Source organism: Danio rerio, chromosome 11, assembly GCF_052040795.2.
Source record: "Danio rerio strain M-AB ecotype USA chromosome 11, GRCz13ab, whole genome shotgun sequence".
In the NCBI taxonomy this organism is placed as follows: domain Eukaryota; kingdom Metazoa; phylum Chordata; class Actinopteri; order Cypriniformes; family Danionidae; genus Danio; species Danio rerio.
In genome coordinates, this window is record NC_141031.1 from 20,099,695 (window position 1) to 20,123,985 (window position 24,291).

Sequence of the window (24,291 nt, forward strand, 5' to 3'; positions counted from 1 at the left end):
ACGTTTGTTTTCCACACAGCATACTAATTCTCTTTCCCATAAATGAAACCAGAAGCATATATTTTCAGCAAGCCTTGTTTGGTAACATCACATATGCATACATTTTATCACTGACAAGTTTATTTTAGATCCGTTTTACGCACAGTATCATCGTACATCTACTGATGACAAAAAACAAAACATCACGCACGGCTAGATTTAGCAATAAAAACACTCCTGCCGAGCACGATGACACATACTGCACTGTTTGTTTCTCTCTTCGGATTTTTCCGTTACTGAGACCCTTCTTCAAAGCACACAGATGTAACGAATGTCGCAATATCTACTGCTTCAATCCCATCCGACACACACACAGTGCCATGACAATGTGCCCGCAGCTCCAAAACCCTGGCCATGAGAGCGAGTGGTGCCCACAGGCGTCTGTGTTATCAAGCTTGGTCACATTGGCACCTCCTTTGGCACATATTAGTGAAAAGCAGGGTGGTATCTGAGGATAATGAATCGGGGATGTTCCTCAACCCCATATCCAGAGCAAACGCTGGGGTCAGTGCTGAATGCTAGCATGGTTAATTGGTTTTGGGAGATAATAGATTTGGATTATTGTAGCACAGATAGACAAACAAAGCTAATGGTTTCAGGGTCACGGGCTGAGTCTCATCGACCCTCTAAACATTCGCTCTCTCACATTCTCTTGAGAAACACTTGTGTTATTTTTAGCCTCTGGATGCGCAGACTGTTCATTTATGTATTAGCCTATGTATTGTATTATTATGTTGTGAATGTAATCACAGCTAAAGGGCAGTGATAGTGTTGTCTGCAAGCCTTTCAGATGTGATGATATTATAGCTGGAGTGTATGTTCACAAAGGAGTGCCTTTTAGTTCAAATGCAAATACAAGTTTTAAAAAAAAAATGCACATCATTTCACTTTAGTATTCCCTGATAAAAATGAAAATTTTCTCAAGGGAGTAAATAAAATAAAATAAAGTAAAATAAAATAAAATAAAATAAAATAAAATAAAATAAGGGAAACGTGGTGGTCACCTCGCAGCAAAAAGGTCGCTGGTTCGAGCCCGGGCTGGGTCTGTTGGCATTTCTGTGAGGAGTTTGCATGTTCTTTCCATGTTCGCGTAGGTTTTCTCCGGGTGCTCCAGTTTACCCCATAAGTCAAAAGACATGCGGGGCAGGTGAATTGGGTAGGCTAAATTGTCCAGAGTGTATGTGTGTGAATGAGCGTGTGTGAATGTTTCCCAGTGATTGGTTGCAGCTGGAAGGGCATCCGCTGCGTAGAACATATGCTGGATGGGTTGTCAGTTCATTCCACTGTGGCGACCCTAGATTGATAAAGGAACTAAACCAAAAAGAAAATAAATGAATGAAAATACAATAAAAAAATTAAATAAATCTAAGTACCTAATTTGTAATAAAAAATTTGTTGGGACAAAAGAAGTTTGTAAAATACAATAAGATAAAATAAAGGACTTCAGCAGACACAGGACATCAACATGACGTCAGATTGACGTTGTACCCCAACGTTGTGGGGATATTGCATTTTGTTTAGAAATGAAAATCGGGTTGACGACATAATCCAACATCAGGCCAACCTCAATCAATGTCCAACGTCCAACCTAAAATCCTAAAAATGTGTGGACGTTACCAGTATGATGTCTATCAGATGTTGAATTTTGATTGCCACAGTCAGCCTGATCTCATGAGGAAACAAAACAACTTTACATTTTGTCAGTTATGTGGCTAGTACATAATGTAAATCGTACAAAAATGTAAAATTTTACACCCCTAAACCCACCCGTCATTGGGCATAAATGTCACGAATAAATGTCAGTATTTGACATCATTATTAGTTGGTATAATTTAGGCTCGATGCTGGATTTTGGTCTCTTTTAAACACAACCTAAAATCAACCAAACGTGGTTATTAGGCATCAAAATAATGTCCTTAGATGCTGGATAAACATTGAATATTGGTCAACTAGTGTCACAACTGAAATCTAACTTAATATTAATATCTTATGACGTTGCATATGCATGCTGGGGCCTTATTTTTATTTAAAACTTTAAATTAATTCAAATACAATAAAGGAATAAAAACGATAATTACAATAAAAGAAGCATTTCTTTATACAGATAAAATAAATGCTATAAAATAGTTCTCTTTAACATTTAGGAAAAGTCTTTACAAAACTAGTTTGTGTCATGTAATTTAATAATATAAAATAAAAACAATACTTTTTTCCAGTGTGTGTCTGTGTGCAAGATTATTTTATTTAACATGTCATTTGAAATGACATTGAAAGCTTATTTATTTTCCAATGTGGTGTGTTTGCACTAAACCAACTTGACTGTTGCATTCTTTGAAAACACAAAAACATTAACCATACTTACTCCCAGGACCATTTATATTGAAGTTGATATTTAATATTGGTGTTTCGTAACATCTAGTTTTTATGAGGTTAGTTGTTAGCTCAACGCTCAACCTGGGATCTAAAAGACCAGACATACACTGCGGACAATTTACCTTACCCAATTAACCTATAGCGCTTGTCTTTGGACTGTGAAGGTAACCAGAGCACTCAGAGGAAAACCCACGCGAACATGGGAAAAACATGCAAACTCCACACAGAAATGCCAACTGACCCAGCCGGGGCTCAAACCAGTGACCTCCGCTACCCACTTCCCCACCCTCGTTGTACAAATGTTACCATAAATATTGTAAATCACCTCTATTATATCTAATTTTCCTATTTAGGCCTTAACTTAACATAAAATAGAAACAGATTAGTTCACTTTTCTGGACTTGATTAGCCTTTTACTTTTATCTACAACATCTTTAAAAAAAATTATACCATTAGCTTTATTACATACAGTGGAGTGCATAAAAAAGCATCTTCAAAACGAACAGCGATGTCATTTATTTTTGAAAACTCTTCCCACATGTCCTCAAGATCCAAGTTATACATCTTCAAGCAAATGCCCGGAACAGCAGTGCTACTTTTGAGTATATTTTAACTGCGAGTCAAATCAGGTAATTAATTTCACCCGTCAAGCAATCACTCTAATTTAAAGACAAACCGAGACATCGCTTGCTTACTTTTCATAACTTCACAGTCTAGTATCCATAAATTATTCAATCAGAGCATTTTACATCATAGATTATTTATGCTTTGTAGCACTTTGACAAATTGTATTGTGACAGCGGCGCCGATGGAGACTTCTCGAGAACTGGATATGAAGGGAATGTCATTCAAATTCATTCTGAGTTTGGGGACGATTCAGTTCTGTAATAAACATTCCCCAGCCTGGGTGTTTACAACAGCTCCCTCACAGCACATGATAATCAATTGTTTACATCAATTCGCTTTCTACACAAACACAGTCATAAGAAAAACTCACTCCCAGCGAACATGAATTGAACTCGACAATGGATGACAGCTGAGTAGAAATAGCACTGCTTATGTTTATCTTGGCTTTAGATTTTGTTTCTTTTCAATGCTGGGTACGTGCCACCCCACGGAGCGAGTCAGTGTTTAAGTGGGCTCCTGGGATGCTTCGGGATTTGAGCGAAAACAGTAAACTCTCTTATGAAATCTGCCTGCATTCTTGCACTTATTGGCGTTCTTTCTCGCTTTATTTTCATGAGACTCGTCCTGAGGTTTAAGTCGTAACATTGATCGCCAATCGAAGATGTGGGCTGTGCATGTGACCTATTAGCTCAGCACATCTCCTCCCAGACTGTTTAAAGAAGTTAGAGCTGAGTTTGTGTGTTTGTGTGTGGGATTATAATCTTTATGTAAGGAATTATTGACTTGAATGAAAAATTATTGAATGAAATAATGCACATCAGGATGATGATACAGCTTTAAGGCAGAGAGGGTTTGCATATTTATTTTAATTGTATTTTTTGCATTGAGTTGCTGAAAATAGCTAACATTTATTTCAAGAGTTTACACTTATATATTGCTTGATAATTATAGCTGGTTTGGCACTATGTCCAGGGAGTTATTATTTGTGTTATTATTTGTTAGTAGCTACCTTGCATTTTCATTGATACTTTTGTGGTAATTTGTTAGTAATTTTTGCGCATTTGTGGTAGTAATTTCTTGTGTCAATGTGGTAACACTTTACTTAAAGAGGGAGTTCATAAGACTGTCATGAAATCTTTATAATCATGACATAACACATAACATGTATATGAATAAGATGTTATGAATGTTGTTATTGTATTTATGACTACTTCACACAACCAAATACATAGATTGACATTACCAAGACAACAAAACATGTCATAAATCTGTCATGAACATGGTTGTCATAAGGCCATTATAATTGTGTCATCATTAATATTTTGCTTCACCTCAAGTACAGTGGTACAAATTGAATTTGTCGTCAAAATACCATTAAATGTTATTAAATATATGACACGGTTGTTTATTCATTCATTAATTTTCCGTTGACTTAGTCCTTTTATTCATCTGAGGTCACCACAGCGGAATGAACCGCCAACTTATCCAGCATATGTTTTACGCAGCGGATGCCCTTCCAGCTGCAACCCCGTACTGAAAAACATCCATACACCCTTATTCACACATGCACTATGGCCAATTTAGTTATTCCAATTAACCTGTAGTGCATGTCTTTGGGAAATCGGTACACCTATAGGAAACCCCAGCGAACACAGGAGAACATGCAAATTCCACACAGAAGTAGTAACACAGGAGTAACTTTTAATGACAAATGTATTTTATTCCACTGAAAAAGGTGATTAATAAATTAAATTAAAATTTTAATGACAGAATCATACACACCTTATGACAATCATGTTTATGACAGAAGATTTATTAGTAATTAGTATTGGCATTGATAATGTCTGGTTGTCATAATAAAACGAAAGACCAGTTGTGATGTATTTTTTGTGTAAATTTTTCATAACAATGAAATCTCAAACAATGTCATTTTTGCATTTAATATCACATTAATAAACCTTGTTCGTTCCATACGAAAGTCCAGAGCTCAGAAGATACTCGAGCTTGGGTCTGCCTGCCGTTTTGAAGGAGAGAGGAGAGTTTGAGCTCGGGTAGATCTCAAGAACCCTCCTGGTTTAATTAGGGCCTATGGAGAGATAAACTGCTGACTGAAAGGCATATATAAGAGCCTGACTAAGAGCTTATCTACTGTGCCAATTTGGTTTAGTCAATTCATTTATGTCACATGTCTTTGGACTGTGGGAGGAAACCAGAGAACCTGGGGGAAACCTACACTAACACAGGGAGAACATGTAAACTCCACACAGCAACGCCAACTTACCAGCTGGAACTCAAACCAGTAACCTTCTTGCTGTGAGGGAACAGTGCTAACCACTGAACTGTCATGCCACCCTATCCTGGATAATCTAGAAAAGAGAAGTGGGGGTGGATGTGGGGATTCTTCCAGACCAGGCTCATTCTGAAAACGTACCTCTATATACATTTCTGGAAGCCGCGAAATGCGTCGCAGGAGGTACGTATTTTTGGAGTTTTTGTTTTCACGAATCCACCAGAGGCCGCTGTGTATGCTTTTTTAGATCTCAGATTTCTCTCATGAGTGCCATTTGTGCCTGCTGTTTTGACGTAAACCCACCAGAGGGCGCTGTTGACTGACTGAATGACTGACAGAACAATTGACTGACCCACCCTCCTTCTTCCCTAACCCCAACCAATTTTATCGATTGACCCGCCCACCCACTTCCCTAAACCCATTTTTCAAAATCAATGCAAAAAAAATAAAAGCCCTCGCCTGATTTTTACCACGTTTTCAGATTATCCCACATTCTCACCCTGTAATTTACTTGTTTGTTTTATTTTTTGGATTCTGTTTTTTTGTCTTACCAGCTTTCTGGAACCGTTCTTCACCAGACTCGAACCCCGTCGTCGTGGTTAACTCCTCTCTACATTTCTAGTTCACTGACGTACATGACGAGCTAACTGGACAAACTGGTCACAGCAGAAAAGCCATCCATATGGAGGTAAGCGCGAAAAGAAATGGTGTCATACCGCCCCTTAACATTTGTTTAAAAAATTAAATGCAACCATACGTACCTCTGGCTACAATACAGAATTTATGGTCTCCAGAAACATATACATAGAACTATGTTTTCAGAATGAGCCTGTGTTGGATTCTTCAAGACTAAGATAACTAAGGTAGGAAACTCTGGTTATTTATATAGTTTGGATTCATCTGATTGGTAAATTATGTGATAGCTAATATGGGACCAGCCGTGGCCAATCATAAGCATGTGATCCTCTCAAAATTAGTTTACAGATAAACTTCACTAACTGAGCTATAATGACTCTAAAGACAGTTGTCATAAGCATGTATAATCTCTTCACATTCATGACACGTGTCATGTCATTATAAAGGCTTAATGACAGTCTTATGAACACACCCTTCAAGTAAACTGTTACCTATTTTAAAATGAAAAAAATATTTGTTTGGAAGGGGGTTGGGGGTGTTTTGGGGGTGTTTTTTAAATATTGTTTTAAAATCATATAATTATCTACTGTATCACAATGAATTACGACTATTCATCTGATTCATCTTCTGAGGTATAATCTGATTTTCGCACATTCGCCTAACAGCAAGAAGGTTGCTGGTTAGAGCCTTGGCTGGGTCGGTTGGCATTTCTGTGTGAAGTTTGCATGTTCTCCCTGTGTTCGCATGGGTTTCCCCTGAGTGCTCTGGTTTCCCCCACAGTCCAAAGACATGTGGTATAGGTGAATTGGGTATGCTTAAATTTGACTGTAGTGAATGAGTGTGTGTGGATGTTTCTCAGTGATGGGTTGCAACTGGAAGGTCATCCGCTGCATAAAACATATGCTGGATAAGTTGGCAGTTCATTTCGCTGTGGCGACCCCAGATTAATAAAGGGACTAAGCCGAAAAGAAAATGAATGTTATGGTTATCTTCATAACTGGGTGATTTGGTTCATGGCTGATAGGTTTTTGTTATTTTTTAATCCCAAAAGGAAAAATGAATAATAAAAATATTTGAAAAGTTTAACAAGAAAGACTTCACATGTTTATGTTCCAATCAAAATCAATAATTTAACAGCCCTGTATGATTTAGTACTATGGACTTTCATTTGTATTTATTCCACTGAACAAACATGAATGCGGTGCAGCTGTCCTTTTTGAAATATTACTGACCTATTGGTGATTCCCATCTCATTTTTCTTCTCCCGGCAACAGGCAGGATCTGCAATGACATGCCGCAGCCACTAGGGACTAGTGAAGAAATTGTCTTCAAATATTGATTCTTGAACCAAAAATGATGTTGGGTCTCACTACATATCAGGTTCATCCTCGGAGCACGACAGCCCCACGGGACGACCATGGCTGACAAGCGAAGAGACTTCATTCTATGTCTGCATGAGGATTTCACAGCTTTCTGCTTCCCAGGAGAGTGTCACAACACAAAGGCCTTTCTAGAAAGATGGATCTGCAGATAAACATATGTAGACAGACACAAACATGCACACCTGCAGTAGAAGAAGACTGTCAGAATGGCCATGCGTTCATCCCATCGACCACTTGAAACAAACAGAATGAGCTTTTCTCAATAGCACCATACCTAAAAATACATTATCCCAAGAGAGAGCTGACGGTATCCTGGGCTTCAGTAATGAGAATTCAAGATGGTACTCGACCTCATCTCCCAAGGCTCAACACTGGAATCACAGTGGTTCTGATACATTCATCACAGCTCACAAAGCAGATGGCTGGAGTCTGAAAGAGCTTTGAAGCCTGGAAGACGTCTGGACAGGACCAGGGTGAGCCTTGCGAACAGTGCCATCGTGTAGAGCGAAAACCTCATTCAACACTTCACAAACCCCTGAGAAAGACATACAAGAGATAAAGACACAACGGACGGTGTCCTTTCTGCAAGTTCGATTCGACCCTGGAAAAGGGAAAGCTTAGTAAGAGTGAACAAAAGGAACAACTTGAGTGGAGAATTGAAGTTTAGGTTAGGTTTGCTGAGGAACTCATGATGAATAGTGGAGCTGATTCTATTTCAAACTTTATTAAATTGCAGTATAAGTTTTGCCTCTTCACATTGGAGCTTATCTTTGAACAGGTTAATAATCCCAGGCAGCACATTGCTAGGCTGCTTTCAGAGAGTACTTCTGAGAGCTTCACAGTTAGACCAGAAAACAGAATGTTTCGATATAAGTTCGCTAAGTAATAGTGCACTAAGTAACTTTCTGGTTATGTTTCAGTGTTAGATGACACATTGGTTTGGGGGACACCTAGTGGTGTGGATGTACTGTAGTGTTGATCATTATTACAGGGGTCATGAACTGAAAAAATCTAAATAGTTTAAAAATCTAAAAATATAGGTTGCTGTTCTTTTTCAAAAAAAAAAAAAACATCTTGTAAGATTCAGAACATATAAACGTCTTAGTTGTCTAAAATATACTGAAGCCAATCTGCCACTATATTACGTAATAGTAAACTCCATGGAACAGGAACGACTTTTTATCATACATTAAACACAAAACACAAGTTTCCATCATTGGACTCCACACTCATGTCATCAGGCTCGCAGCTCTCAGCACTGCTCACACTCATCACCGCTACCAAGCTGACCAATCACAGAGTTTGTGGCGTTGTTGTGACGTACTTACATTTTTTGAGAGGTGCACATTGACATCAGCCACGGCGAGGACTATGCGAATTTGGTCCTTTGATCACTTTGTTTGACTCTTAACTAATTTACAAACTAGTCACAGCTCAACACTGAATTTACAAAAAGGTAAACTTAATTGAAACTAAAAAACAACGCTGTGCTGTGCTGATCATAGAACCAACAGTAATTGTTTTTTAATAGTTATTCAATATTGTATTGTCTGTCTGTTATGTGATATGTATCATATTAATGTGTTTAGAAACCCAAATCCCCTCTGTATCCTTCCATCTGTCAAACATGCAATCAAAGTTGCACCCTCAAAAAAAAAAAAAAAAAAACTTTAGTATTCAAAACTGTCATGCAGGTAAGCATTTACTTCCGAGTCTACATTTCACCACAGCAACTGAAAGGGTTTGTTTCCATAAGTGGGTCAAATAAGTAAGAAAATAAACTTGTAAAAATAAATTAGGATATTTCTGATATAATTTTTTTATAATGTAGAAGTAGAGCTTAGAGAACAGTACTAAAATAAACTAAAAAAGTTACTTCATGACCCCTTTAAATTATTCATGATCTTTTTATTTATGTATTTATTCATACCGCAGTGTCTAAAAAGGGTACGTTTTCTCTTGATATTAAGGTGTATTTCCGTTTATCTAATCACAAGTGGACGCCAAATGTGTCTCCATCCTCTATACTTGTGATCTGATTGACGAAAACACATCTTTGATGTGATGGCCGATAATTTGCATTCTGTAGAATAAAATAATCGGTAACACTTTACAATAAGGTTCATTAGTTAATGCATTTACTAACATGAACTAATCATGAACAACACATGTACAGCATTTATTAATCATAATTGAACATTTACTAATGCATTATTAACATCCAAGTCCATGCTTGTTAACATTAGTTAATGCACCATGAGTTAACATGAACTAACAATGAACTACTGTATTTTCATTAACTAACGTTAACTAACACGCACAAATGCAGTAGTAAATTTATTGTTCATTCTTTGTTCATGCTAGTAAATGCATTACTTAACATCAACTAATGAACCTTATTGTAAAGTGTGACTAAATAATCTCCTCATCAGCATTTTAAAAATGCAGGGGTTGCACAATGAACCTGAACACTGGCCAATTTAGTTTTTGGAAGTTTGGTGGCTAAATTTGACCAGCCTGATAGCCAATCTCCATTGATTGCACATTCAACCCGTTAGAGCAGAGCGTGAAGTTTCAGTTGGTAGAGTAAGAGCACAGTTTAGCATAAATATTGCACTACACACAACTCTGACATTTCAGAGTTCAAAAAAGGACATATTGTTTGTGTGCATCTCGCTGGTGCATCTGTGACCGAAACAGCAAGTCTTTGTGATGTATCAAGAGTCACAGTATCCAGAGTAATGTCATCATACCAACAAGAAGGACAACCCACATCCAGCAGGAGTTACTGTAGATGCAAGAAGCTGTCTAAAAGTTATGTCCATGTGCTAATATGAAGTAAATGTGACATCAATTCTTCTGCTTCCACCAAAACTGTTCATCGGTAGCACCACAGGGTCAATATACATACAATAGGCTGCTATAGCCAAATCTTTGGTCACTCGTGCCAATTGTAAACCTCAGTTTCAATGATGCTAACAATGAAAATCTTGGGCTGTGGACAATGTGAAGCATGTATTGTTCTCTGATGAATCCACCTTCACTGTCTTTCCCATATTCGAGAGAATTACGGTGTGGAGAAGCCCCAAAGAAGCATTTTTCTCCACTAGAATTATGTAGTGACCTGGGGCCTCATGTCTGAAGACTTGCGTGGAAATCTTACTAAAACATTGCGTACGCACAAAGCTGTAAATGTGCGTACGCAGAAAAAAATTCAGATGTATGAAACACTGCGTACGCCGAATCTCACGCATATTCTTTTGCAACTCCGAATGAACGTAAAACTGAGCGCAACATGCACGAGCACAAAACCCCTCCCTGCCTCCTCCCCCGTATGAATATGCTAATGACTATGCTAATGGCAAAACCCAACGAAAAAGCAATGGCAAAATCAAGCAAAAAGAGAAACTTTGAACAGAATGTGAATTGAAGGTGCTGCTTTCGGAGGTAGACCGGAGAAAAGCGGTGTTATTTGCAAGTTTGTTCTCCGGAATTAACAACAACAAAAAAAAATAGAGTGGGAGAGTTTAGCTGATGCGGTTAACACAGTTGGGTCTGAACATCGCACTGAGTGCATTAAAAAAAAAGAAATAGTGTGGTTTATATCTGTAAAATGTTGCAGTACTCTTAACAGTCTCAGTGGCGCACCTCGTAAGACGCATGTGATCATGTATTGACACGTTCGAGCATAAACTCGGCTCGAATCCAGCGTCTGATGAACTCATTCTTCTTTTTTTCCCCGCTACATATCAGATTTTGCCCACTATTTATCACGAGAAAGACAAGTAGGAATCATCAATAAGTTTGTGCATCATATTTTATTTGCACATTTATTGAATGGAAATGTTTCTGATTCACGCATGCAAATTCATCTTCAGATAGTGTCTTTATAGCAATGTGCGTGCGGTAGATCGCTCAGATTACATTGGGAAAACAGGCGACTGCTGCAAATTGTGCTTTAATGTTTAGCTGGTCAACTGTATGGTATGGAAACCTTATATACCTGCTAGATGAACCCGTCTCATACAGCTGCCATTGCAAGGCTCAGACACTTTGCAAAGAGGAATTTAACACAACTGCCTCTAGGAGTCGCCAATGGAAATAAAACAGACAAGCACAAAAAATGTGCGTACGCCAGCCAGAAAGCTGCCGTGAAGCTGCGCACATTCCCACGTTCAGTTCATTGTTAGTAAATCCAAACGTGAGCGATTCTGAGCGTGAAACCTGGTGTACGCAAAGTTTTTGTGCGTACGCAGCGTTGATACATGAGGCCCCTGGCTACTATTCTGCAAGAATGGCTCAAAATCCCTGTGGCCACAGTGCAGGACTTGTATCTGTCCTTCCCAAGACAAAGTGAGGCTGTATTGGCCGCAAAAGGAAGTACTGCAACATACTTATAAATGATTGTTGTCTTCAACCAGGCATTTCATTGTCTAATCCCTGTATTTGGGTGTCAAATCAAGTAAAACAAAATACTCAGTGCACCTTTAAGTGGGTTGTGTATGTTTTTACAGAGTAGCTTATGCTTTAAGCCAGTTTTAAAAGTTTCTTCAAGGGGATTGCATCTGTAAAGCTCACATTACATAACACTTTACAGCAAAGAGGAGCTGTATTTGTTTTACTGTAGAGTTTATCATTGTTTTACTGATGACTACATCACTTGCATTTCTACTTTGCAATTGTGGAAGGAAGCTTTATAAATGTTTTGTCTTCTGAATTCCATCTCACACAGACAGTAAAAGACTAGAAAACGCAACACATCTCCATATGATCTTATCTAGTGCAAAAAAAGGCTCATGAATTTTTAATTTGTTGTTATGATCCTATTCAGCAACCCTAATTAGAAGTGCAAAATGACTTAAAGGAAACATTTTCAGGGTAATGACTTGACCCAGAGGAGCAAATTGACAATAACTTGTGAATCACACATTCAGAGCAAAATTCCCTCCCTACTCGTGAATATAAAGTTTGCTGTGTGCTGGAAAGCCGATAAACATAGTTAAACTACAGTCTCTTACAGACAGTCACACAAACCTCCAGCCGAATCTGACAGTCCAGGGTTTGTCCTTCAAGTCCAACGTCCTCTAATCTCTCATACATGCACTCACAAACCAGTGGAAATCCAGGAAGTCACTTTGAGCTTATGGATACAGTCTTCAGGTTTATACAGAGATCCTTGTATGTCTTCTGTCAAATCAAAATGCTGTCTATAGTCTACAATCAATTTGTCCAATCTCTTGCATGTACTGTACATGTACTGAGTTCTTCAGAATGTCAGTGTCTTAAACAAGAAAGTTTTCTTTTCCAGTGGGTCGTTAAGGAGTCTTGGGCCTCATGGTAGAACTGCCATGTTGTTGCTATCGTGTGACCTGTTAGGAAAGAGAAAAGTAGATTAAAGGTGCTGTATGTACGTTTTTGAATCTTCCAAAGCATTAAAAAACATAATATGTTTGCAGATATTTAAGAAACATGCCAAGTGAACATTCTTGTTTATTTGAGAAACAATGCTGAAATTAGATATTCTGCTTTGGAAATGTCTTTTTTACATGCCGAACATCTGTATTTGTTTCATTTAACCCACCCACGTGGCCAAGATGCAACCTCCGGTGGACAGTAGCAGACTCCGAAATGAGACACAGATTCAGAGTTCCACATGAGGGTGTTATTAATTTACAAAATAATATAAATATTTCGAACATAAACATTAGGTGAGTATGTAACCCTGAATCCTAACGACACTCTACGTGACAAGATACACAGTGATAAGCAATTAGGCAGAAATTTAAATAATCAAAAGCACAGAATAGTGCACTTACTGCACTCCCAAAAAATGGTAAGGTTTAAAAATTTTTAGCAGTATTAAATATACAAACTGAATCACTGATATGTTGTGGCTTGTATAAGTTCACAGTTGTTACAGATCTAAAGTTCAGTCTCAAACGGTTCATTTTTAAGAGGTAAACCATCTGCTGCTGCTCTCAGTAGTATGGCAATAATTGTTAAATGGCATCCAAACTCACATTATTAGCATTTAACACTGAATAAAACACATGAGATGTACCTGAGGTGATCATTGTCAGTTTCTTCTATTGTTCAGCTGCATGAAATAGAAGCTGTTTGTAATATATACATTTCAGGTGTTGGTTAGAACAAAAACGTATTTTAATATGGAAAATATTCTTTCTATTGTGTGTTGCTGCTTTTAATTAGAACACAACCTAAATCAGCCTTTAGGCTTGATAGTCAGGTTGTTGTCATCATCAATCTGGCAACCTGCACTTGCTTTTGTTATTTTTTTGTATTTGAATTATTTTTCAGGGTTTTCTCCTTTAATGGATAGGATAAGTAAAAAAGTATTGACAGGAATGCATAGAGAGAGGGGAAGGATCAAAGTATGTGTCCATGGCCAAAATGCAACCTTTCAACCACGAGGTGGGAATTGGACTCGGGTCACCGTGAGCACCAGAGTTCATGTGTTGATGCACTGACCATTACATCACTGGCGCCAACTTGCTTGTGTTTTGAACCAAATGTGCAATACCTAGTTCAACCACTGGTTGTCAAGATTTAGCCAAAAAAATAAATAAATGAAATCCATATTTTTTAAGTTTTATAACTGTAATAAGATACATTTTTGAAACAAAATCTAAATTTTGCATTTAGTTCAACATAATGTATAAATTAGTAAGTTTGTGAAAAAAAAAAAAACAGGATCAAAACAGTCAATAAACTAGAAAAAAATAATACATCATTTAACCAAAAAAGACTTCTTTTTTGAGAACACATTCTAAATAGCGTCATTTCTGAATGCAGTAAGAATTTATTCTGAATGCATTTTTAAAGTAATTTAATTTAGTTGAATGCCAAATACTTTTTCGATTTTAACCAATTAAATTAAATTAAATTAAATTAAATTAAAAACGATAAGATAGTTGCTTTAGTGTCATAAAGTCATAAAAATGCTACAGAGCAAAAGTTGTTGAGCAGCTGTACAGCAGAAAGCCAGAATGTACTGAAGGATAATAAGAACATAAAGACATTAAGCAGACAGTACAGATGATATAAGAAGGCAGATGGAAAGAGACAGCAAGAGAACACAATATGTATCCTGGCTCATTGCCACAATATCCTGTGACAAGTTCACTGAGGCCTGCTGGTTACTGTTCCATTTCCACTGCCATTAAATGCAGAATTAATGCTTACAGGGCTAAAGCACACTTTCCCGCCTCCAAGCTTTTCCTCAGCACACCTCATTGGCTCTTAAAGTAGCAGAAGGCAGGACCTGGCTGACTGACAGCCAGCTCAACCAATAACAGACTCAATAAACAGAGTCATTAATCCTAAATGTAAGACCCAGAGCTGTCATTCATTTCTCATCTCTCCCTCTTACCAATTTAATTAGGACTCTTAATTTGAAAGCCTCGGTGGAGCTCATAGCCATAATGCATTTTAATGAACTCAACAGATGTTCTGCTGTTACTTTATAACTCTGAGCAATTATTCTTATAGCAGTTGTGTGTTCTCAGACTGCGTTATTTCTTTAATGCTTCACCTGTGTGTCACACCTGTGTGAAACAGCGGTCGCACTGGCACATCTAACGTCTCCAATCTTAATTTTAATAAATGAGGTAGGTGTTTTGTTATAAAGGATTTATATTGTGCTTCAACATTTTCAGCTTTCTGTATTGTTTCATATTACAGAATTATTACAAGTTACAAAGTCACTTCAAAAGGATGTAATCTGTATTATAAGTAAGAATTACTCTTCTGTTTCTTCCAGGAATGCATATTTGTCACATTATTCTGAATGGGGTCTATGCACAAGGACTTTTAATTTCAGCCAGCCAGCCTCAGTGCTTCCGGTGAACTGTTTTTCCACTATAAAACTGCCAAGTTTAAGGTCTGATTACTTTAAAAATCAGTGGTCTACACCAGGGGTTCCCAAACTTTTCAGCCCGCGACCCCCAAAATATCAATGCCAGTGACTCGCGACCCCCAATATCCTCTGAGGTGGTTATAAATACAGAAACTGTATCCAATGGAACACACACACCAATAGACCCAAGTTTATCCTTCGTTTATTTATTTTTTTATGTATGCGAGTGCTGTAAATGGGCCAGAAAGTTTAACCTGGTGTTATAAAATCAATCTGCATCTGATGCTATTGTTATGTCTTGAATGTAATGTAGGTACCTCAGGAGTCGCAATCCAATAGGACTAGTAACTATAAGCTACTATAGTAACTATATAGTATATAGTAACTATAAACGACTATTTTTTCTCTTCAGTAGGTTATGGATAAAATATGGTAATTCTTATGGTTTGATAAAAACAAGTAGATTTTTGGAAATCACCAGGTGACCTCCCTTCATTGTTCACGACCCCTTGAGGGGTCCCGACCTCCACTTTAACAACCACTAAACTATACTGCCTGATAGATATACGTAAAGTAAAGTGTGTCTCAGACCGGAAAAGAAGCACTGCATTAAATTCCATTTTCCTCTGCCATTTCTTTAAATTGTAACAGTTAATTTTAACCCAGTAATTTTAATAGAGTTTTTGCACTCGCCTGATCACTCTATATATCAATAATCTCAGACACGCAGGTTTTCTCTGTGTTTCCTTTACTTCACATGCATGCGCATAGCAATGACGTCATACACTACAAACCATACATGGTCTGTCACATCCTCCCATCCTGCTGTCTATATACATAACATATTGTAACAATTCTGACAGTGCTTGCGGTTAGTTACACAGTCTTTCTTCTTGTTTTACGTTAAAATAAATAAATGAATGCTTAAGTCTATTTAACTGAATGTTCTGTAATTATATTACAACACTGAGGCTGCAAAAGGAACCTTATGAAATTGAAATTAGTCATATTAAGCTTTCACTGGAAGTTTATCATTGACAAAAAAATAAAATAAAAAATAGCTGTGCATACAGTATACCCCATTTTAGTGGCTTAAGTAGTGTGTATTCCAAGAGACGATGTTGCACAGTTCCAAATTCCAAATATTGACTACTTGTTGTAATTAGATTATATTCAATTTTAAAATCAGGTTACAGTAAACTGTAAAGTAGTTTTTAAGAATCACATAACTATGAATAAATTACACAATGGCAGTATTTAGTTTGTAATGTACTGAATCTGCCTATTTTTTTATTCTGCACTGTAAAAACTACAGGGTCCGCACAATTCATTCATGTTGTCCTAACACAAATTGATTAAGTTAGCTTGTCACTTTTAACAAAATAAATATAAAATATTTACTGTAAATATTTACAATATAAAATGGCTTCGTAAATACTGTGTAAATTAGTTTACGATCTAAGTAATATAGACTAAATTACTGTCTCCAGTTTTTATTCAGTAACAGATTACAAGTTTTAAAATCTGCATGAAATCAAATTCAAAATATTTATTTTGATAGCGCACATTGTTAATTTTAAATTGAAGAATTGAAGAAAGTTTTTAATATTTTCATTAAAAAAAACTATGAACATTTATATGCATTCATATATGTATTATATCATCTTTGCATCAAATTACAAAAAAATAAAAATAAATAAATAACCTCTTTTGTGAGGTGTTTCTAATGCAGTGTCTGTGAGGCTGAGAGCAAATTTGAAGTTATTCTCTCCTCTGGCTGCCTTCATCAGTCTCATACTATTTTTTTTTTCCTTTTTCTGAAATCTTGACAACACCATCAAGGATTTTTCTTTTATTATTTCAGCAAAATTTACCCAACTATGACGACTTCCGCTACTGAGAAACCCGGTAATGTGAAAGGGTCTATTGATCCATGTTAATCCACAGAAAAAAAATTACTGTTGTCAAAATCAAAGCATTTTTCTTCTGCTCTGGAATAGCAGTCCTTCTCTGATCAGATCAGTTTGATGGTTTGTGAAATATGCTTACGTCACCACACAGAATTAGAAGACTATAGCAACTTCCGGTTGACATGGACATTAAGTAATCTATCCAGCACTGACAACTAGTATTGTGTAAACTGTAAACATAAACAATTAATTAATTGTTCTTTCTGTGCGTTTTTTAACGTAACCTTTAATATAAGTGCTGTATATGACAGTGTATGCAAATGAGAACGCTCTGGTCACTAAGGTAACCCTCGTTCCCTGAGGAGGGGAACGGAAATGCTATTAGTGGATTTTAATCCACAAATGGGGATTTTGTTTCAGAAAGCCAATCGTCTGAAAGAGTATATAACGGGCCAATGAAATGCCAAATGAGTTGGCATCGTAAGCTTGCACAAGTGTGCCTTATTGCCAATTAGCTCCGCAAATAAGCACAGGGAAAGCAAGGAAACGCCATCCTTTTAAGCTGAAGAGACTGACACTTACAGCTAAGGAACAATCATTATGGTGATGCTATATAGCATTTCCGTTCCCCTCCTTGGGGAACGAGGGTTACCTTAGTAACCAGAGCGTTCCCCTTCGGGTGGGGAACACCAATGCTATTAATGGATTTTAATTCACGAATGGCGAAATGTCTGGAAACGCCATAATATCAGCCAGTCGTCGAAATAATTGAGTTTGCCCGCGAGCCAAAGGGGCGCTAAGGCACCCTCCGCGAGTTTGGTGTGGACCCGTGGAGACAGAGAGAGCCCAAAGGGGAGGATTTTGTATTGCCAAGCTCGACCTTCGAACGCAAACCGCAGAAACTGACGGTGGCGAGAAAGAATGGAGACATAGAAATAAACGTCCTTCAGATCTATTGCTGCAAACCAATCCCGAGAACGAATGCACCGGAGGATGCGCTTCTGCGTGAGCTTTCTGAACGGCAGCTTGTGCAGACAGCGGTTCAAAACGCGCAGATCTAGGATTGGCCCTGACCCAGCGCTCTTTTTGAAGTACGGGCAGTAAAACCCGCTCTCCATATCGGCTGGAGGGACCGGCTCGATTGCATCTTTCGCCAGGAGGACAGTAATCTCCTCTCGCAAGACAGGGGCGGACAGGGGGCTGACCCTGGTGAAAAACACATCCGTGAATTTGGGGGGCCGTTTCGTGAACTGAATCGCATAACCGAGTCTGATTGTGCGTATGAGCCACCGCGAAGGGCTGGCCTGCTCTAACCAAGCAGGCAGAGCTCTCACTAATGGACTCATACAACCGCTGACGTACCAGCAGTGGGGCAGCTCAGAGTGGGCGTGCTGATCCGGGAAGCGCGAGGGTCCCGCGGAAGAGATGGAGGCAAGAGATTCGCTCTCACTCCGCACCCAAACTCCGGAGAGGGGGCTCGAGGGGTGGGAGAAAGGAGACCGTCTAGGATTGGCCCTGACCCAGCGCTCTTTTTGAAGTACGGGCAGTAAAACCCGCTCTCCATATCGGCTGGAGGGACCGGCTCGATTGCATCTTTCGCCAGGAGGACAGTAATCTCCTCTCGCAAGACAGGGGCGGACAGGGGGCTGACCCTGGTGAAAAACACATCCGTGAATTTGGGGGGCCGTTTCGTGAACTGAATCGCATAACCGAGTCTGATTGTGCGTATGAGCCACCGCGAAGGGCTGGCCTGCTCTAACCAAGCAGGCAGAGCTCTCACTAATGGACTCATACAACCGCTGACGTACCAGCAGTGGGGCAGCTCAGAGTGGGCGTGCTGATCCGGGAAGCGCGAGGGTCCCGCGGAAGAGATGGAGGCAAGAGATTCGCTCTCACTCCGCACCCAAACTCCGGAGAGGGGGCTCGAGGGGTGGGAGAAAGGAGACCGTCCTCCCAGCGCTCGTGAGCCACTGGCGAAGCACACAGAGCCTGCAAGCTGGGAAGCAGAGCGTACCGGACTGGCAGGGTTTGTGCTGTCACATCCGGGGAAGTGGAAAAGTGCTCTATCATTGATTTTTCGTGGCACTGAAAAGTACCAGGAAATGGGGCCCCACGCTCCAGCGGGGAAAGAGCAAATTTCCTCTTCTCGGATGACCTGTCTCAGGGACGCTTCACGATCTGTTTACCGGACTTAACGGTGCCCTGGGCAGGGGGGATGCCTGCTTCCGAGGTGTTTCGGCGAAGTGGGTGCGGGGCAGCATTCGTAGGCAAATGCCCTCGGCGAGGAGCAGCAGATGTGGATGGTACGGCGGGTGGAGCGGGCTTACGGTCCCGCTGATAGATGACATTGCCTATCGCATCCAATTGCTCTCTCACCGCCTTGAACTGCTGGGTGAATTCATCCATGGTGTCGCCGAACAGGCCAGCCTGGGATATGGGGGAGTCAAGAAAGCGAACTTTGTCGACTTCGCGCATATCAGCCAGGTTTAGCCAGAGGTGGTGTTCCTGGATCACTAATGTGGACATTGTCCTTCCCAACGCACACGCAGTGGACTTAGTGGTCCGAAGAACATAGTCGGTTGCGGTGCAAAGCTCGTGTAACAAGCCTGGATTGGACCCACCCTCATGCAGCTCGAGAAAGGTGCCCTCCAATACTGCGTGAGCCTACTGTGCACCTCCGGGAAGAAGGGGACGAGAGGTTTCGAAGGCTTCGCCCTCTGGTCCTCTACGTAGCACCCATCTAGTCGGTCTGGCCGTGGAGCTGGGGGATAAACCATCTCCAACCCCACGGCCGAAGCAGCCCGGGAAAGCACGGCTAACATGTCCGTTTCAGGATCCGTCTTGACAGCGCTCACCTGCCCGGGGGGGCGAGCAGATCTGGATCATCATCTGACAATGAAAGCCCACCCTCTGATGCCGCAGTGGACGTCTGGTCTCCGGTGTCATCGATCGTAAGGGCTACCATCTGGTTAGACAGATCGCTTCCTCCACCCGAAGCTTGGAAGGAGTGCTTGTAGGAGCGCCCGTAGGCAATGGATTATCTCTCGCTGAAACCCTCAGATCTGCCCGAGTGCCCGCTGCAGTGCAGGGGACAGCTGGGGTGGTTCGCCCCTTCACAAGGGTTAGCCACGATCTCAATTGCGCAACAGACATGGCATCGCAATGACGACATGAACTGCCTGCGAGCACCGCATTAACATGCTGGACCCCCAGACACGCAACGCAGTGATTGTGCCCATCATTCGGAGACTGGAAACCACCGCATCCAGAAACGCACAGAGCGCCATCCTGAAAAGGACGTGCTGCACGACTGTGTTGCTCTTTTAGGAAATTTGCAACTATACGCACCGCTCTGGAGGACCGGACCCAAAGAACGCCAGGCAACGGAGAATCCCAGCTCGACCGTCTGCTGCCGCGTGTACCCACTATGGACCGGGAGACCACTCTCGTTCGCTCAAATCGCTGGATTACAGCAGGAGGAACCCTCATCGACTCTCTCAGAAGGCTGTAAAAGTCTCTGAAGCGAAAAGGATGGCGTTTCCTTGCTTTCCCTGTGCTTATATGCGGAGCTTATTGGCAATAAGGCACAAGTGCGCAAGCTTACGCTGCCAACTCATTTGGCATTTCATTGGCCTGTTATATACTCTTTCAGACGATTAGCTTTCTGAAACGAAATCCCCATTCGTGGATTAAAATCCACTAATAGCATTGGAGTTCCCACCCGAAGGGGAACTCCACATACATCATCCGACAGTCAGAATTATGTGTGCGTGTTTCATGCATGTATTGTAATAGTTTAGAACTGACACTGTTTTAAAATGCATGCTGATGTTTTGCTTGTTGTTGCTGGAATAACTGAGGCACGTACTAAAAAAACTCCAACCTGTTGTTGAAAGTGGGCAGGGAGCAAGAGCACTTAAAGACACAAACACACACACACACATACAAAATGATGTGTTTTACTGCCTCTACTGTACATGTAAGCCAAAAACAACAGCAATTAATTGTTTATTTTTTATAAAAATTAAGTTCTGCAAAAAAAAAATTTACATTTTGCCACATATTTACAGTGAGCCTTGATAGAACATAGAAGTCTTCAACCATTTTGACCTTATTCTGCAATGCAGAAGTGCACTTGTTTTTGCGATAGTTTTAGAACTTCCGATTCAGTTTCCTACAGGAAAAATTACTAACAATAATAAACGACAGAAAAACAGCTAAACTAATTGGTCTACCAACAAGTTTGTTCAAAATATACAAATAAAGAAAAATAATATAAAAAGAAAATATCACTTTGCAACATGAAGCAGCAAATCAATCTTTTTATAACGTTAAAAAATCAATACAAGTGAATAAGACCAGAAGTCTCGAGTCAGACACATTCCAATAAATGCACCTGCTTGTACTGTATGTGAAGAATAAGGTCAACAGGTTCAAATATTTGTTTTAAGCTATATGGTTCAAATATGGTTCTTTAATTGGAAATGTAGACATTTTGCAGTAACTTGCAATTAAATTTACGGTCCCACTTTATATTGTGTCCCTAACTACTATGTACTTACATCAAAAAAATAAATACAATGTGCTTACTGTGTTTATAATGTATTTGAGAACACCTGTGGTGCTTTTTAGTTGGAATAGAGGTTGGGTTATGGACAGGTTTGGTGGCATGGGTAGGATGAAGGGTAGGTTAAGGTGTAAGGGGTGGTCAACAGTGTATTTACAAATGCAATTACAAAAGTTAATTACAGATGTAATTACATACGTGTATTTAATCAAGCATATGTACACAGTGAATACATGTATTTACACAATAAGTACATAGTAACAAACTATTAGATCCTATGTAAGTACATATTAGTTAAGGCCACTTAATATAAAGTGGGACCAAGTTTACTTGCATTAACTATTAACTTGCAGTGAATTGTTTCAGCATGTTTGTCTAGGCTTGACTTTTGAAAATTTTCCATCGGCCAATAACAGTTTTCTGTATATGACTGAGAACTTGAGGTTTTTATGTGATGAGTCACAAACTGTAAAGTCACTGAAATTTGATTCATCCTTAAGCTTTGCTCATTCTTAATAAGTCTTTCTTAGGAAGTTTGAGTGATGTATGTCATTAAGTTTAAAACAGTTTCCTGAGAAGCTTATGTAGTCTCTGCAATAATGTGTTCATAAACAGGTAAACTTTAAAGAAGTGGCTATTTAGAATTGTTTGGCAATTGTTTTCTCTCTTAACAGAGACCTTCGATGTACTTAGGAGCTTCAGAGAACGCTCTTATAAAAGTAAGGTCTGAACAAAATGCTTCTTTGAAGAATGGTTTGCCTGAGAAAAAGGCTTTGGGAGAAAGAAGGGCTCCTCAAAGATACTCCTTCTGAGAATACTCGTGTGGAGTGTTTTGATGGCATATATAGTGGTTCTCAGAAAAGACTGTTTAAAAGGGACTTTTATGGCAATAAAAAGGTTCTCAGATGCCATATTTAACCATGGACAGATAACACTTTCTGTATCAACCTTGGATTTTTTAGACTTTTTTCGATGTAACATGTATTAGCCTTCAACCAATGCAGTTCTAATTTCATCAAGTCCCCAATAAACCAAAATGCAATTCACATTTATTTGCTCCACTAACCTTAGTGGTTTTGACTTTGTTACCGGTGCTGCAGGACCAGCCAGTCAGATCTGGAAGAGCTTTGCACTCCTCGCCATCCAAACATGGGTGCATTTGGCACCACCACTTCTGTAGCACGATGGAAGCTGAAAAAGAGAAGAGAAAAATAAGACCGAACTGTATATTCCCATTACTCTCAGACAATCTCCTGCTGTATGCTTCACCAAACATCATTTTTCTCTCATGTTCAGCTACAGTGACAACTTTCAATTGAGCCTAAAGCAACTTAATTGCTCAATATGTGGATTGACAATCAAATCAATCAAATCATACTTACGTTAAATCAAATAAAAGTCAGTTTGCAGGAAAAATGATAACTCAAAAGATAAATATAACAATGATACCACCCATATTAATGAATGATAATGTTCTGCTTATTCCAAGTTCACACTACATTAGTTCTCTGCCCCTTTAAAAAACAGACTGTTCATCAACACTTAATTATCAAACACTAATCCTCTGTATTCTATTTTCGATAAACATTTGCATGAGTGTATGCGTGTGTGTGCATGCGTGTGTGTGTGTGTGTGTGGGGGGGGGTTATGTGGTTGTATGAAACTGCTTTGATCATAACACTAACAATCCCTTTTCTATTTCCTATAACATTTTTTTCTTAAAATGAAAATTAATCTGGCCTTCTCATAACAATTCACTTTTTATTCAAATAATTCATTATAATTACTGTACATTGTTCTATTGCTGTTTAGCTTACTTCTTTTGTCCTCGTTCAGGATAAAACCATCTGCCAAGTAATTAAATTTAAACAATGTTAAAGGAAAGCTCTGGATTCTGATCCAAGGTTGTTTTAGTAAGACTAAGACTTAGACTAAAAATATTGGTCAAAAAACATTTTTGTTGACTGAAATGAAACGTAAAAATCATAATAAATGAAAACTACAATTAACTAAACTAACAAAACAATCACTAAAAACTAAATGAAATAAAATATATATATATATATATATATATATATATATATACATATATATATATATATATATATATATATATATATATATATATATATATATATATATATATATATATATTTATTTATTTTTTTTTCTTTTTAATGAATAAGCATTTAAGGCTGATTTATACTTCTGCATCAAGCACATGCGTATGCTACGATTCAGCCTACACTACAATATATATAGGATATAAATATAAAGGATTAAAATATTACAAAACATAAAATTTTATAGCCAACACAAATATAAAAACCCCTGCTTTCATGCCTTCTTCATCTCGAGAGGCTTTTTCAGTTCAGTTTGTGTGTGTGTGTGTGTGTGTGTGTGTGTGTGTGTGTGTGTTTGTGTGTGTGTGTGTGTGTGTGTGTGTGTGTGTGTGTGTATGTGTGTGTTGAAGAGCTGCTGAGCTAACAGCTGACAGGCCGCGGAAACACACACACACACACACACACACACACACACACACACACATTGTATTTCTGACGGCAGACACGTGAACTAGGAAAACTTTTTTC

The 24,291-nt window shown here is 39.0% G+C and overlaps 2 protein-coding genes across 6 annotated transcripts in view; both read right to left on the reverse strand.

The window, feature by feature from the left end:
- Positions 1 to 24,291, reverse strand: part of qrich1 (glutamine-rich 1) — an 821,757-nt gene that overhangs the window by 375,071 nt on the left and 422,395 nt on the right. The gene's annotated exons all lie outside the window — the stretch shown is intronic.
- tafa4b (TAFA chemokine like family member 4b) overlaps positions 11,772 to 24,291 on the reverse strand; it is a 122,953-nt gene continuing 110,433 nt past the window's right edge. For 3 of the 5 annotated variants that reach the window (XM_087272823.1, XM_087272824.1, XM_087272825.1), the window contains exons 7-8: positions 22,767 to 22,891; positions 11,772 to 12,716 (exon numbers count right to left, since the gene is read on the reverse strand). In XM_087272823.1, the coding sequence (XP_087128949.1) occupies positions 12,705 to 12,716; positions 22,767 to 22,891 (137 nt within the window). In that variant the 3' untranslated portion in view covers positions 11,772 to 12,704. 5 annotated transcript variants of the gene reach the window in all.